General features: G+C 33.8%; 1 protein-coding gene and 1 pseudogene across 1 annotated transcript; both read right to left on the bottom strand.

The window, feature by feature from the left end:
• Positions 1-282: 282 nt before the first annotated feature.
• LOC131638444 (type I inositol polyphosphate 5-phosphatase 2-like) lies at positions 283-3,762 on the bottom strand (annotated as a pseudogene).
• Positions 3,763-8,396: 4,634 nt separating this feature from the next.
• LOC131638433 (tobamovirus multiplication protein 2A-like) lies at positions 8,397-12,862 on the bottom strand. Its single transcript, XM_058909003.1, has 7 exons — positions 12,707-12,862; positions 12,088-12,405; positions 11,099-11,198; positions 10,824-10,904; positions 10,643-10,747; positions 10,254-10,466; positions 8,397-8,983 (listed from the first exon to the last, which is right to left on the bottom strand). The coding sequence occupies exons 2-7, from the start codon at positions 12,324-12,326 to the stop codon at positions 8,876-8,878; spliced, it is 846 nt and encodes a 281-aa protein (XP_058764986.1). The 5' UTR covers positions 12,327-12,405; positions 12,707-12,862; the 3' UTR covers positions 8,397-8,875.
• Positions 12,863-13,579: the final 717 nt, after the last annotated feature.

Below are 13,579 nucleotides of genomic sequence, written 5' to 3'. Positions count from 1 at the left end.
TTTTGTCCTCCAATATTCCCTTAATTTTTACTTTGATTCTTTGACTTAATCTTTCCCTTGATTTTCGCCTTAGATTGTCGCCTTGAGTGTGTACTTGATTTTTGTCATTGGCAACTACAATTAAATTAGCACTATCACATTCACGGTGTTGAGTCTATTGCATTTGTGACACTGTAACCATATTCTTTGGTATAGTCAGAGTGTAGTTTCTTGCTACATGAGGCGGAAATACATGGAAACCACCTATCTCAAAACCATAGTTAACCAACAACATGGAGACTCTATCAATCTCAACTCATATTCTTGAGAACAGTGTAGTAGTACTATTATTCTTCTCACAACACATAACACATTTTAAAAACAGTATGTTATCCCATGTATATTTATTTACATATATCTCCTCCATGTAACTAATTCATATTCACATTATTACTCTCAAAAAGTAGGCTTCAAACCTCAACCAAAGTGTTAACACCCTGCAGAAGAATAAACAAAACCATATAAACATAATCTTTTGCCATGTTATCTACTAGAACATGTCTCCATCATCCTCTCAAAGGAAAATCTCTGGATGTACAACTGCACTTGTGAAATTTAGAGCTCGTTGTAGTTTCCGCCGGTCGATTACTTCAACATCAACCAAGAAGATTGAACTAACTGGTCGATGATCCGAGAGCATATTTTCTGCAGATTGATACTCGAGTTGCTTTATTCCTTTTCCTATCCACAATATTCGATCACACCTGCATAATCTTACACATTAGAATAATCGTCTAATGCATGCGCTAACAAAATGTTCACAGGCTTGTCCGCAAATCCTAGCTCATCTGGCAAGAGCCAATATTGCTAGGTTGGACGTCAACATCAGAGTTTGAACTCTGACTCTCATGGTTTTAGTGATTATGACCATTTTATCTACAAATAAAAAAAATGTTCATAGGGTTGTATTTACCATGCTGGAGATCTCTTTTTTTCGCCTTCTTGTGTGAACTCGCCCGCATATTTATCGGAGTTAAAGTCATACTTGTAAGTGGGTGGAAAATTTACCAACCCTTCTTTCCATCCCTCAAATACATGTCCATTACATAATTCATTGCTTAGCTGCAAATAAAGTGAACCATTGAAATCTGAATATAAGTTTTGTAACGAAACTTGCATAACAAGTTACTCTAAGTTTAGGCCTTAATAAAAGCTAGAACAAATTGCACAAAGTGGTTTAGTTTAGTCTAGGTTTCATAGTTCTTACCTGGTCATAATTCATGAGTTTATCCCACTTTTTTATAGCTACTAGCTTCCGAACCTCGCCATCCGACATATTGATACGGTAATTCAAATCTCCAAACCAGAAAATTTGACTGTCATCATAAAGCAAACCATCAATGAATCCAAGATCTTCCATTCACAATACTGATGTGAAATATTTCTTAGCAAAGAATATGCAAATTAAAGTGAGGCAAAACATGCTTACTCGTGTGACGGAATCGTGCGTGGTTGATCTGTGTCAAGGACGGAAGAGAAACGAGTGCGTTGTAGAATTTCCTGAACATCTGAGTTTCGTCTTTGCTCCGCTCCATCTTTTTGACCAGAAGCTAGATGGGAACAGACAAAGCACATACGCGACTGAAAAACAGACATACTAACCGAAACAGACCCCTGCATTAGTCATAATTTGTTACCTCATCTACTAAGGTTAACATGAACATGTTCATATTATAAACAAATGCACAGATATAGTGATTTATCTTATGATTATGCCATTACCTTGTTTCCCATGTAGCCCATAAGACCAACTCCAACAGGAGAAACTTTCAAATGATGAATATGCCTCCTCAGCTTCCTTTGCACCCAAACAGACACATATATTCCTACCATCTGCTTACTCACAATCCTAACATACTTACGATGTGATTTCTCGCTAACATCTTTATCATCTTGTAGTTCATTGAAACTATCATTTTCTTCATCAGATAACATATCAGAATCAGATACATCAACTACTCGAGGAACCGTTTCTTGTTGTTTTTCTCTCCATAACAAATTCAAATTCCCAGAACTTCGGTATGAACTTTTCTTTCCGTAACCATACATCGAAGCACTATCTACCATACTAAATCCAGTTTTAGCCGAACTGCTTAGTACTCTACGCAACTTTGGAGTCGAATCAAAATGACGAGTTTCGCCTAATGGACGTTCAGGCCAATCAAGTATAGTTTGAAGATCTATGTCATATATTTTCCTCAATTGAAGATTCTTTTCTATACCAATTATGGTTTTCTCTCCCTCATCCACCATTTCTAGTAGATTCATTTGTGTTTCAAGTGAAGAGTTTGTTCTAACAGGAGAAGATGGTGCACTATAGCTTTTCTGTTTGGTTTCGGATTCAGATGATTTGTTTAGAGTTCTTCTAATGATTTCTTCCCATTTCGAAATCGGTTTATTATCTTCAGCTCCTAGCACATTTCCAGCATTCAATGGAACCACCTCTTGGAAACTGTTAAATCATCACAAAAACCAACACATAAGTAACATCAACTTCGAAGGCCGAGGATAAACCAAGGCCTAAGAGGCGGTTTGGAAATAGTTTTCAACCAGCAACAGAAAGAAACAGACACGCCTCGGTTAGAAGTTAGAACCTCACTAGCTGCGCCATTGCCTCAACCGAAAAGATGCTTGATAATGTATTAAGCTCTTCGATTTATATAATATCGAAACACGTGTACTTACCCAATAATGTAAATATCTGCTGGCTTTTGAGTACAAAGCCAGCTTTCAATTTCAAGATCATCACATGGAGCTACTCCAGCAACATTCCAAGTACCAATTGTTACTCTGAAAATTATATAATTAATTTCACGAATCAATATTTTTCAAAGTTAACGACATATCGCGTGATCAGATTAACATCATACCTCACTTCCTTCGTATTTATGTACTGAACGCGCAAAGTTTCTGATTTTCCTCTTCTGTGTCGTCTCATCTTGTAGTCCTTGCAAGATGTATCTGAATTACAAATATCAAATCACACATGTCATCATCTATATTAGTTTCACATACTTTCATGGTTAACATGATGAAGCACATACCTTCATCATCTTCACTCTCAGTTTCAGTATCCGCTTCATCTTCGCTAAAATCGTTCACCTTTTGCTTTATATTCAACCATTTCTTCATCACTATGGAAGGCCAAAACACCTGTCATAAAACCAAACAAAAATATTTTAAGAAAATGCAGCTCATATAATAAGACAGTTACATAAGATATATACATTTTAGTATAAATATCATCATAGAAGTTTACAAGCCATGTTAAAGCTAACCTCAGAACGTTTTCCTTTTCTTGTTTTCATTGTGCTTCAAGTCAAAATACTATAACTCAACTTGTGTACTGCACTGAACCTAACTTTCAAAGCTCAAGCTTCTAAATATGGAAGTTACAACTTTTAGCCACTATCTGTCCATTAATATATTTAAGTAACCAACTAAGTTGGACTTATTTGAAAGGTAGATATTCACAGACAACCTTTGTAGCACTGACACCTCTTGAAAAAAGACGTGTTCGTGTCCGTGTCAGTGTCAGTGTCGGACAGCACGACACCAACACTTGTGGTTACGTTTAACAAATTTATTTTTTTTAAATTATTATAGATGTCGACGTATTAGTATTGGTGTCGTGTTCGGTGTCTGTATCGCCTGTGTATTCGTAATCGACAATAAGCGTGTGAAATGACAATATCAGCTAGATATGCTCCACCACAGCTTTCATAAGGTAAAGAAAACAAAATGGAATACTACTGGTCCTGCAAAATATTCTAATAATAAAACATACTCTCAACAACAAAAGGTTAAACTATAAAATAATCCAAGTTGCTAATTTTTTCTACTACTTTAGAACAATAATGCAGAAACTAATATCTACTTCACAAGTAGATTCACTATAGCCACAAAATGTAGAAGTTAATACATCAGCAATCACATTAACTGATGAATAACATGTATTTTTTTTCCTATATAATCACTATTCATAAGGATTAATTAGAATAGAGTCAACATGGTAAGCAAGTAGCTAATAAAAGTAATTAGTGTTAATCATAAAATAATCCAAATGGGTATATTTTACTATTATTGGTTAGACCAATAATGCTACAACAGTGGCAGAAATCACTGCAGCCACAAATTGTAGAAGTGATTAATACATCAGCAGAAGCCAAAACAGAAACTGATGAGACAGGCAACTAAGAAGAAAAAAGATACGTACAAATCAGATTATTTTCAATGATCCCCACATGGGAGAAATTCCCCTAACAAGTACCTATCTTATAATATAAATAAATATAACCAAGATTACATGAAAAGGTTTATAGACTAGAGTAGTTAGGAAGATAATGTTTTCTAGTTTGAAAGAGTTGAGTTGAGACACTAAATTTTGAAAAGTTAAATAGAATTAAAGTTTTGTTCCTTGTATTATACTATGCTAAAACAGGTATTGAAGTCGACAAGTTGAGCATATTTCTTTTGTAAAGTTGAGGCATAAAACAGAATGGTGATTTGAGGAGGTGAGGGCAAGGATGTAGGGTTAGATTGTGCGCACTATATGTGAAGGTGGCAATTTTGAAAGCTTGCATGCATCCATCCATCTAAGTTGGTGAGGGGAATAACAACTTTCAATATTACTGTTAAATTAACTAACAAATCCAAAATGTTAATATGGATTTGAGTGATGAAAGATAAGTGAAAGCAACTTGTATATTTTTAGATTGATAATATCATAGAACAAATGGATTAGAATAGAATAATGTAGTGTTGGAACGCTTCTATTCTTTATGTTCGGTTAGGAGCTAGGTGAGGTAGTGGGGTAGTGGAATTATGTCTTATGGTGGTGGTGAAGGAATATTTCTAATGCAAAACGGAGCGAGGTGAATATGTAAGATTAGAATTTCAAAGTCCAAGTCACTCAGAAATCATAAGTAATGTGTGAGTGCGGATGAATTTGAATATCTGAAATGTTGTGTTTTTTTCCTTAAATATCAAGAGCGATTGAAATTGTTCGCGCGTGATGTGGTGTATTGTGCGGACAACCGTCTAATTGAATGGGGTGGTGATTGATGCATTGGAAGAAGGAATTTCCATGTAAAATTCACTCGGGTCTTTCATTATGGGTCTTGCGGAAGACTCAGAAGAGTTGCCCATTAAGCCCTTGTTTCTACTATGTAGAATCACTACAACAAAAAACCCCTTTTACCTCGGTTAGAAATAGGGGTTCACCTTGGCTTCGTATGTGAGATAACGAAGAGCGTCAAGAAATGTGCGCCATTTTATCTCTTGTGTAGAGTCCACCGAGAAAAAAGATTTAATGATCATGGGTTCAATCCCTAGCAATTGCATTTTTATTATTTTCATAACTGCATGGTGCACCCCACATTTTCTCTCGATTATATGAAAAACCGAGGTAATAGAGGACGTATTATTACCTCGGTTTGAAATAATAACCAAGGGGGAAAATTTATTTAGTTTTTTATTTTTCTATATTTCTGCTTTATCGGACTGCAGTCAGATATGTGATTTTGTACGGGACATACTGACGAGAATAAAGTAAGTGTAGTAGAGATAAGGATGTTGTAGTGAATGTCTGGTAAGACTCGACAAGATAAAATTAGAAATGAAAATATTAGATAGTGTCGGGGTAACGCCTATAGTAGAGAAGATGGTAGAAAATAGACTTAGGTAGTTTGAAGATGTAGAGAAAAGACTTGTATATTATATAGTAAGGATAGTAGATTAGTTGGATAGAAGACAAACAAATCGAAGAAGGAAAAGACCCAAAAAGACTATAAGAGAAGTTATTAAGAAATATCTCGAGATTAATGATTTGGATAGAAACATGATCATTGATAGAATATTATTGTAAAAGTTGATCCATGTAGCCGACACCACCTATTGGGATAAGGGTTAGTTGTTGTTGTTCTATATTTTTGTTTTAACTTATATTACAAAACATTTTTTTGTCCATTTCTAAAACAGAAACATTAAACCTTTTGTCAATTTCTCAAACAGAAACATTGTATAAAAAATGTTCATCGTTTACATCAATTGCAAAGTCATAATGACCCACATTTTAAAATTTTACAACAAAACTAAAATAAATAATTAATCAACAAAAGCAATAATCAAAATGCAATTTCTTGTAGGCCGTCCAAAAGTTCTCTTTAGTGATTTGTAACCGATCGTTAAGCACTATAATTTGAACAGCATTTGAAATCAAATAGAATAATCACCAACAACAACAACATTAAATATTTAAACCATTGATCTCAACAATAACCTTCAAAATTTAATCTTCAACAACTACAAACTTAAATATCAACAACATGCATCATATAACACTTACTCTAGATTTTTTTTTTAATTTTTTGACTTTTACTTCTAAAAGAATGCAAAATAGGGTATCCTTCGACATCTCTACATGTCGGAAAAAATAAATATTAGTAAAAAGAATAAAAAAAGTAAAATGAATAAATATATATTACTAAGTGATATAAAACATTTCCCATATCCCCTCTTGATGATAATGACAAATAGCATGCACATCATCTGAATCATTTTCTTCAGTTGAGAGACGTACATGTGTTGTTAAAATAAGGAATCTCAAAATTTAAATCTTGATTTTTATCACTATTAATATGTTTTCCTTATAGACTATTGACCATCTAGTGTTAGAAGGATCAATGACATAAAAAACTTGTTTTTCTTGGAGTTCCATGATGAATGGTTCGTTCATATAAGATGCCTTTTAAAGATCAACTCGCGTGAATCCTAATTCATCGATTTCTACATGTTTCATTTAAATAAAGACAGTTATAAAGTAACATAATAATCTACAAAATCTCCTCAATGACCCCAAAGTACGTTTTAGATGCGAGTACATGATTGTTAGTTTTGGTACTAGAGAAGTACATGGATTCAGCTTCAACCATAACCCTACTATTTTGCATGGTACTAAGATCATCCTTTCATTTTGTATAGAATAAAAATTTAGTAATGTCGAATGCACTCCAAACTATTACATTAAACTTAGGCATATATGACATCTATTTAATTGTCCTCGACGCACTACTCTCTTTAGAAATACTTAGAGTAGGAACCTTTGTATCAGCATGAGGAAGAACCTCCATATTAGTCTAAGCTATTGATTCAACATCATCAACAACGACAACATCTGGCTCGGCATCATGATCTCTGGTTTGTCCAACTCTACCTCCTCTACGCTGAAGAGTACGAGATTCGAGAAACTACTTAATCCTACTATGGTGAGAACCAATAGAGACTACTCTATCCGCCCTAGAATGCAACTATTCTCCATCATCTTTGTTACCACCACCAAAGCTATCTGTAGCTACTATCTTTGCTCTACAATCATTCCAGAAACAATCTTGGTGTTTATTTCTCTTGTCCTCACTATAAAAAAAATGAACTATTGAATTTTTTTAAATATTCGATCATGACCGTGCATTTATTTGCACTTTTGAAATATGTAGTATCATATATGTGTTTTATCAACCCATTTTTGAAATTATTGATATGCATATGTGCATTTTTAGCGCCATTTTTAAAATACTGGCAAAAACACATATAATAACATATTTTTTAAAAGAGCTATGCTATTTAATACGAAGGAAATAATGCAAGAATGGTAAGAATCCATACGTGGCAGCACTTCTATTAAAGTAAAAACGGTTATTTATGTATTTGATAGAAATCATGATTAGACTATCATATAAATTAATGGTCAAAATGTATTCTTGTGTTTCTTCTGTATAAAACCTTCGTAAAAACAAGCATTTCCCTTTTCAAAAATGTAAAAAAAAATAATAATAAATAAAAAGCAAAATTTTGAACTTTACCAGACATTTCAAAAATGCCGATAAAGAAATATAAATGTAAAATTGTTGGTATAAATACATAAATTTAATTTCAAAAAAACACTTGTAAACATTCGGTCGAAGTTTCAAAAAATGCAAAATAAATCTAAACTTTTTCAAAACTCCTAAAAATGATAAATTGAATGGTAAAAGTTGTAATGTTTTAAATACGAGGGTATTATAATAAAAGTGTTAGTAACTAAGGGGTGTCCTTATTTGGGTACTACATAAAATTCTCCAAAATGCAGACTCTAATTTTAAACCTTAAGCCATATGATTTATCGGGCTTGGCAGCAGACATGCTCATTTAGACTAGCTCATTTTGATAGTGATGGACATACTTATGGAATTACAAGACACATCGGGTGTGCGATCAACTTACGTGTGCGATCAACTTAATAACACAAATCCGGGAGCCAAACAGCCATAAAAAACACTACAACACTACAAACATCAACAGAAATTGAGACTCTATAGGTATGTATATACAACAGTTTACCATTTCAAACACTAGCAGTTAGGCGTTAACCATTCACTAGCACAAGTTACAGGAGAAAATCTAAAATAGAGTATTACATGTTACATGTCACACACTAACAGAAATGGCTAGTAGAGACTTTAGCACACAAAAATAAACACCATAATGCAGGTGATGTATTTTAACTGGTGTGGAAGTAGCCTCACAGAAATACATTTGACTCAAACTAAGGGTGATCACCCTAAAATACAGACATTATGAATAACGTAGTTTACTCCCTTAACTATGATGCTGGTTTCTCACTCAAGAAAATGTTATACACAACAAAATGATATGTTTTATGTCATAGAGAAGAAAAAAGTGATGGAGAACCAGTATATTAGGATTCATATACAGAATTAATCAACACTTGTTTTTCTCACAAACTTCTAGCTTCAACTCCATTGCCCACAACAATAACAATCTTCAGACTTTGGAGTGATCACATTATGGTACAACGGCTCCTCTCTTCAGTTGGTTGTGCGTTTACTTGCTGGAACCTATGTGACTCAGACGGGTTGTATGTGAATTCTGATGTATCCAGACCATACTGCGGAGGGGGCACCATTAGTGTCAGATAGTCATACATACACAATGCAATAAACATTTTACAAAGTAAGAATAATATATGTAAATAGTATACCTACATTAAAGGATATCATGCTTCATATGACACAAGAGAAACACAATACAATCAGGTTTAGCCATTCATTTAAGAAATGATGTTAACAGAATGATCGAGATACTTCATAATGTATCATTATGAAGCTCAAATACTTGATATGACATGGATACCATATGGCCTAGATACTAACTACTGATATCGAACATTGTGCAAACATTGTCCTTTTAGGGTTTGGTCAACCCTCACCCTTTGAGCAACTACGGATTGGGTTGAATTAGGCATAAACTAGTCCCAATAAAAAATAGCAGTCACAGATACAGCGCATGTGGGCACGTGGATGGAGCTAGCTTATTCAAAAATTCTAGCTTATTCAAAAATAGCAGATTCAAAAATTCGATCACCACTGCCTTCAAATGTATCATGTACATCTCCACTAACATCCCACAACCATGTCACTTTTTTTTATTTCCTCAAGGAATGAATAGAGTACGCATTCCAATTCTTCTCGCAACATGATGAAGAACGAGGCTGATTATTGGATAATACATAGCTCCACTTTAACTTAGTCCCTGGTCAATTTATTTACTTTCATAGGAGTTTTTAGCCACTTTATGTTTACTAGTCCGATAGATGGCTTTGATATCCTCATCTATATAAACAGCGCCTTGTACCATTCTTACTGAATATCATAAAATGATAGTTATTCAATTTAGAAGGTTCAATAGAAAGGTATAAAGCTAATCTAGTTGCGAAAGATTTTACTCAGATCAAAAGTATTGATTTCTTTGACACTTTCTCTCTTATTGCAAAATTAACATCAGTATGATTGATTACTTCTTGCTTTTGCAACTAAACAGACATTACTCTATGATGAAAGAAACCAAGCTCAACAAAGGAGGCACACCTATGCAAGACTCTTCCATTTATAGAAGACTCATTAGCAAACTCATTTACTTAACCAATACACATCCAAATACTAGTTTTCAGTGCAGCAACTCAGTCAACACACGAACTCACCAACTAATCTTCCACTTATACTATAAATTAATGCCGGTCAAACAAGTAAATAAATCATGAAATATACTGAATCTGTAAAACTAATCCTAAGACTAAGTTAAGACTACCGACAAGCATATGAAAAATTCCTTAAACAAGAATAATAAATAAAGTGCACGACAGAGACAAAAGATTGCACCTTCTCCCTCATCCTTGCACTCCATGCATCATTTCTGTTGGAACGTGGGTCAACTGTGCCAGTAACTGGTACACCTGGTGCAGGGCCTGCTGGTCTATTATTCAGCAAAGGCTGGCGGGCTTGCTGCCTTGGATTAATGAACTCTTCGTCACTATCGTAATCTGCTGGCCTATTGGCAGCCCGGACAATAAGGGCTAAGATGAAAAGAAGAGCCTACAATTCCATAACCATATATCAATTGGCACGTCACATTCACATAATACATGTATAAACATTTTATCTTGCCATGCGCCTCGTCCAAAATCATGGTGGTAGGTAGTAGGGTACGGTAAGAGGAGACTTTTACATTAGTTCTTAGAATATTTTCAATCATAACAATTCTTGCTTACCTCAAAGATAACAATTCCAAGCGCAACCCATTTCACAATAGTCCAATTCTCTCTCAGAAAATCATATAGCATATTAAAATTTCCAGTTTTGTCCCTTGGAATTTCCTGAAAAGAAGATAAATATAAGATGGAAAATATAACTTCTGGTATTTCATATTATAAATTACTAGTGACAACTTACCTCTTTCCAGTTTTTGTCGAAAAATATAAAGGCTGCACATCCAAGCTCTACTAAGATCAGCAAAACCACCAAAACCGAATACTTTGTTGGATTAAGGAAAACTAAGTAACAATTTCTATAAGATTAATACATGTACGCAGTTAAACACAAACACACAGCTGAAGGAGAGATAGTAAGTGAAAGTGATGCTGCAACTCGTGCTTTTGTATATTAGTAGAAATTGTATGAACCCATTAAACATGTTAGACAATAGCATAAGAATTCTAGAAGGATACACAGCTCAGGCAGCATCCATTCCGTGTCACAGATGCAATACAACCAAAACAAGAAATAACAAAGAGAACTGCCCCAACTCCAATGAATAAGTAAATAAACCTGCCAGACATGAAATACACAATCAGTGTAAGCAAGTCAGATAAAATAGTATGAGATGTATATAAAAGTAACGAATTGTAGTAAATATAATCCACTAGGGTGAATGCAGACAGAAAGTATCGAGGAAAAAAGAATACGGTTGTTTCATCCATGATTGTCATTGCCAACAATTAAATAGATATCGCCAATAGGTCTGAAATAACTACCCGACACACACATTGAAGAAATAGAGGTAATTTCTAACTCACATCTGGTGCGTGATGTGTAATAATATATTTATGGTAAATAAATTTCATTTCAAGTTTGTTTATTTAACATTAGCAACAAAAAGTAATGCATTAATTACACCAAATAATGAAGCATGCTTTCAACTATCACATAACAACGATCAATCGGCATTGGCAGGTCTCCACATAGCTGCTCACAATAGAAACCTTATATTAGATGTCATGTTATTGTTGCTAACATAATGGTAGCTGTACCCAAATGAATTTTACCCATTATTTTTTCCAAAGTAAGTTGAATAGTTTTTGCTTTCAATTGCCTAGACTTCAACAGAGATAATACAACAACAACAACAACAACAATAAACAACAACAACAACAATAATTAGGTCTTATTCCACAAAGCGGGGTCAGTTATATGGATCAACTTTCGCCATAATGTTCTACATAGAACCATTTTCTATCCAAATCGTTAATCTCGAGATCTTTCTTAATGACTTCTCTTATAGTTTTTCTAAGTCTTCCTCTACCACTAGTTGTTTGACTTCTCTCCATCTGATCTACTCTCCTTACCACATAATCTACATGTCTTCTCTCTACATGCCCAAAGATACTATTCTAAAGAAAATTGAAAAGACGCAAAAGAGGGGAATCAGCATTCATACCAGGCCTTGGGCAAATCATCAAAAAAGTTGTTGGAAAGAGGCAACGCCATAAGCATCGGTCGGCTAAGTAGAACATAAGTTTGATCAGCACTGCCAGTATCAACGGTCAAATAGTTATCCGGAGCTTTACCAAATTGAACCAGGAGATAAATCCCATATCCCACCATTGCTAGACCAGTAATGGTCAGTAAGGTGTTCAAAAGCTTCAAAACACATTCCCAACAACCCCTACAAGCCATCCTCCTCTACTCACAAACAATCCCACTTCAATCCTTCAACCAGAATCCGAAACAGCTTCCAATGCACAATATATTTTCTCTACACAAAAGGCGGCATTTCCATAGAACATTAGTAATTATTAATAACATGAAACTACCACAACAACAATAAAAACATTATACACATGAATTTAAACATTAAGACAATTGACCCAGGTCAATCAAGGCCATCATATTAATTTGGAGAATATTTGGTAAATATTCAGAAAATCCCCAAATATTTATAATTGATCATGTTGTTTTTGATGCAATTAACCAGAAATTATTTAAAACATTTAGCTAAGAAAATCATTGAGGTTTTCATTCAAATATTATGATTCGTAGAAGATAGAATTACTCACAGATAGAATCGATGATTTGTAGAATGATCGTGTTGCAAAGTTGAAGGTTTTGTGAGGCTGTTGGGATCACTCAACGACCGAAAGACAAACTGGAAAGAACGAGAAAGAAACGGTGACTGTCTGTCTGGAATGGAATACGAACGTGTCTGTCTGGAAAGAGACTTTTAAATGACGTTAATGTCCTTGTTCGATAAGCGTTAATTATGACATAACCCCACACATTATGTATTTGATGTGTTTTTATTTAGACACATTTTCGGTGTGTGCGTAGAAAGTGATATGGTTATTTTAGTAAATTAACACTTTGGTGAGTCTAATCTAATATTGCACTGGCGCAATTATTTTATAATATACTGATAATTTAATGGTCAGATTTTTGTTCATTAAAGTTAATAATTTGAATATGAGTTAAAAGGTAGTGCACTGACAGTGTAAAATAATTTTATATTATCATCCAATAGAAAATCATAAATGTGCCATGTCATTAAATTTTTTTTAAATAAAAAAATGGTTTAATTGGATACATGGGTGGTGATTGGTTGACAGTGTAAAAATATTTTACACTGTCAGTGCATCACCCCTTTTCTCTTTGAATAGTTATGCACAATTATCGATTTATAATTAATTAATATATTGATTAATAGGGCTATGTGTTATCTATCTCATAATAGTTGTTCTTTTTTATATTTTTTATTTTATGATAATGATTATTTATTTTGATTATAATGATAAACTTAGCTTTATTTACTAAAAATACTTTTATTGTTATAATTATTAAAGTTGTTAATTGAGTTGAAATATAAATAAAGATATATTATTAAAAAATTAATAAATGTGCTACATTAGAGCTGATAAAACCGCTATTCGGCCCTA

The sequence above is a fragment of the Vicia villosa genome, linkage group LG1, assembly GCF_029867415.1.
Source record: "Vicia villosa cultivar HV-30 ecotype Madison, WI linkage group LG1, Vvil1.0, whole genome shotgun sequence".
Classification (NCBI taxonomy): domain Eukaryota; kingdom Viridiplantae; phylum Streptophyta; class Magnoliopsida; order Fabales; family Fabaceae; genus Vicia; species Vicia villosa.
Note: the sequence above shows the minus strand (reverse complement) of the source record. Positions and strands in the feature narration are given on the sequence as shown.

Coding starts and splice junctions, on each gene's coding strand:
- LOC131638433 (XM_058909003.1), bottom strand. CDS start 12,326: ATGGCTTGTAGGGGTTGTTGGGAATGTGTTTTGAAGCTTTTGAACACC. Junction 10,905..11,098: donor ATGGATGCTGCCTGAGCTGT/GTATCCTTCTAG, acceptor AATCCAACAAAG/TATTCGGTTTTGGTGGTTTT. Junction 10,467..10,642: donor TTGGAATTGTTATCTTTGAG/GTAAGCAAGAAT, acceptor ATGGAATTGTAG/GCTCTTCTTTTCATCTTAGC.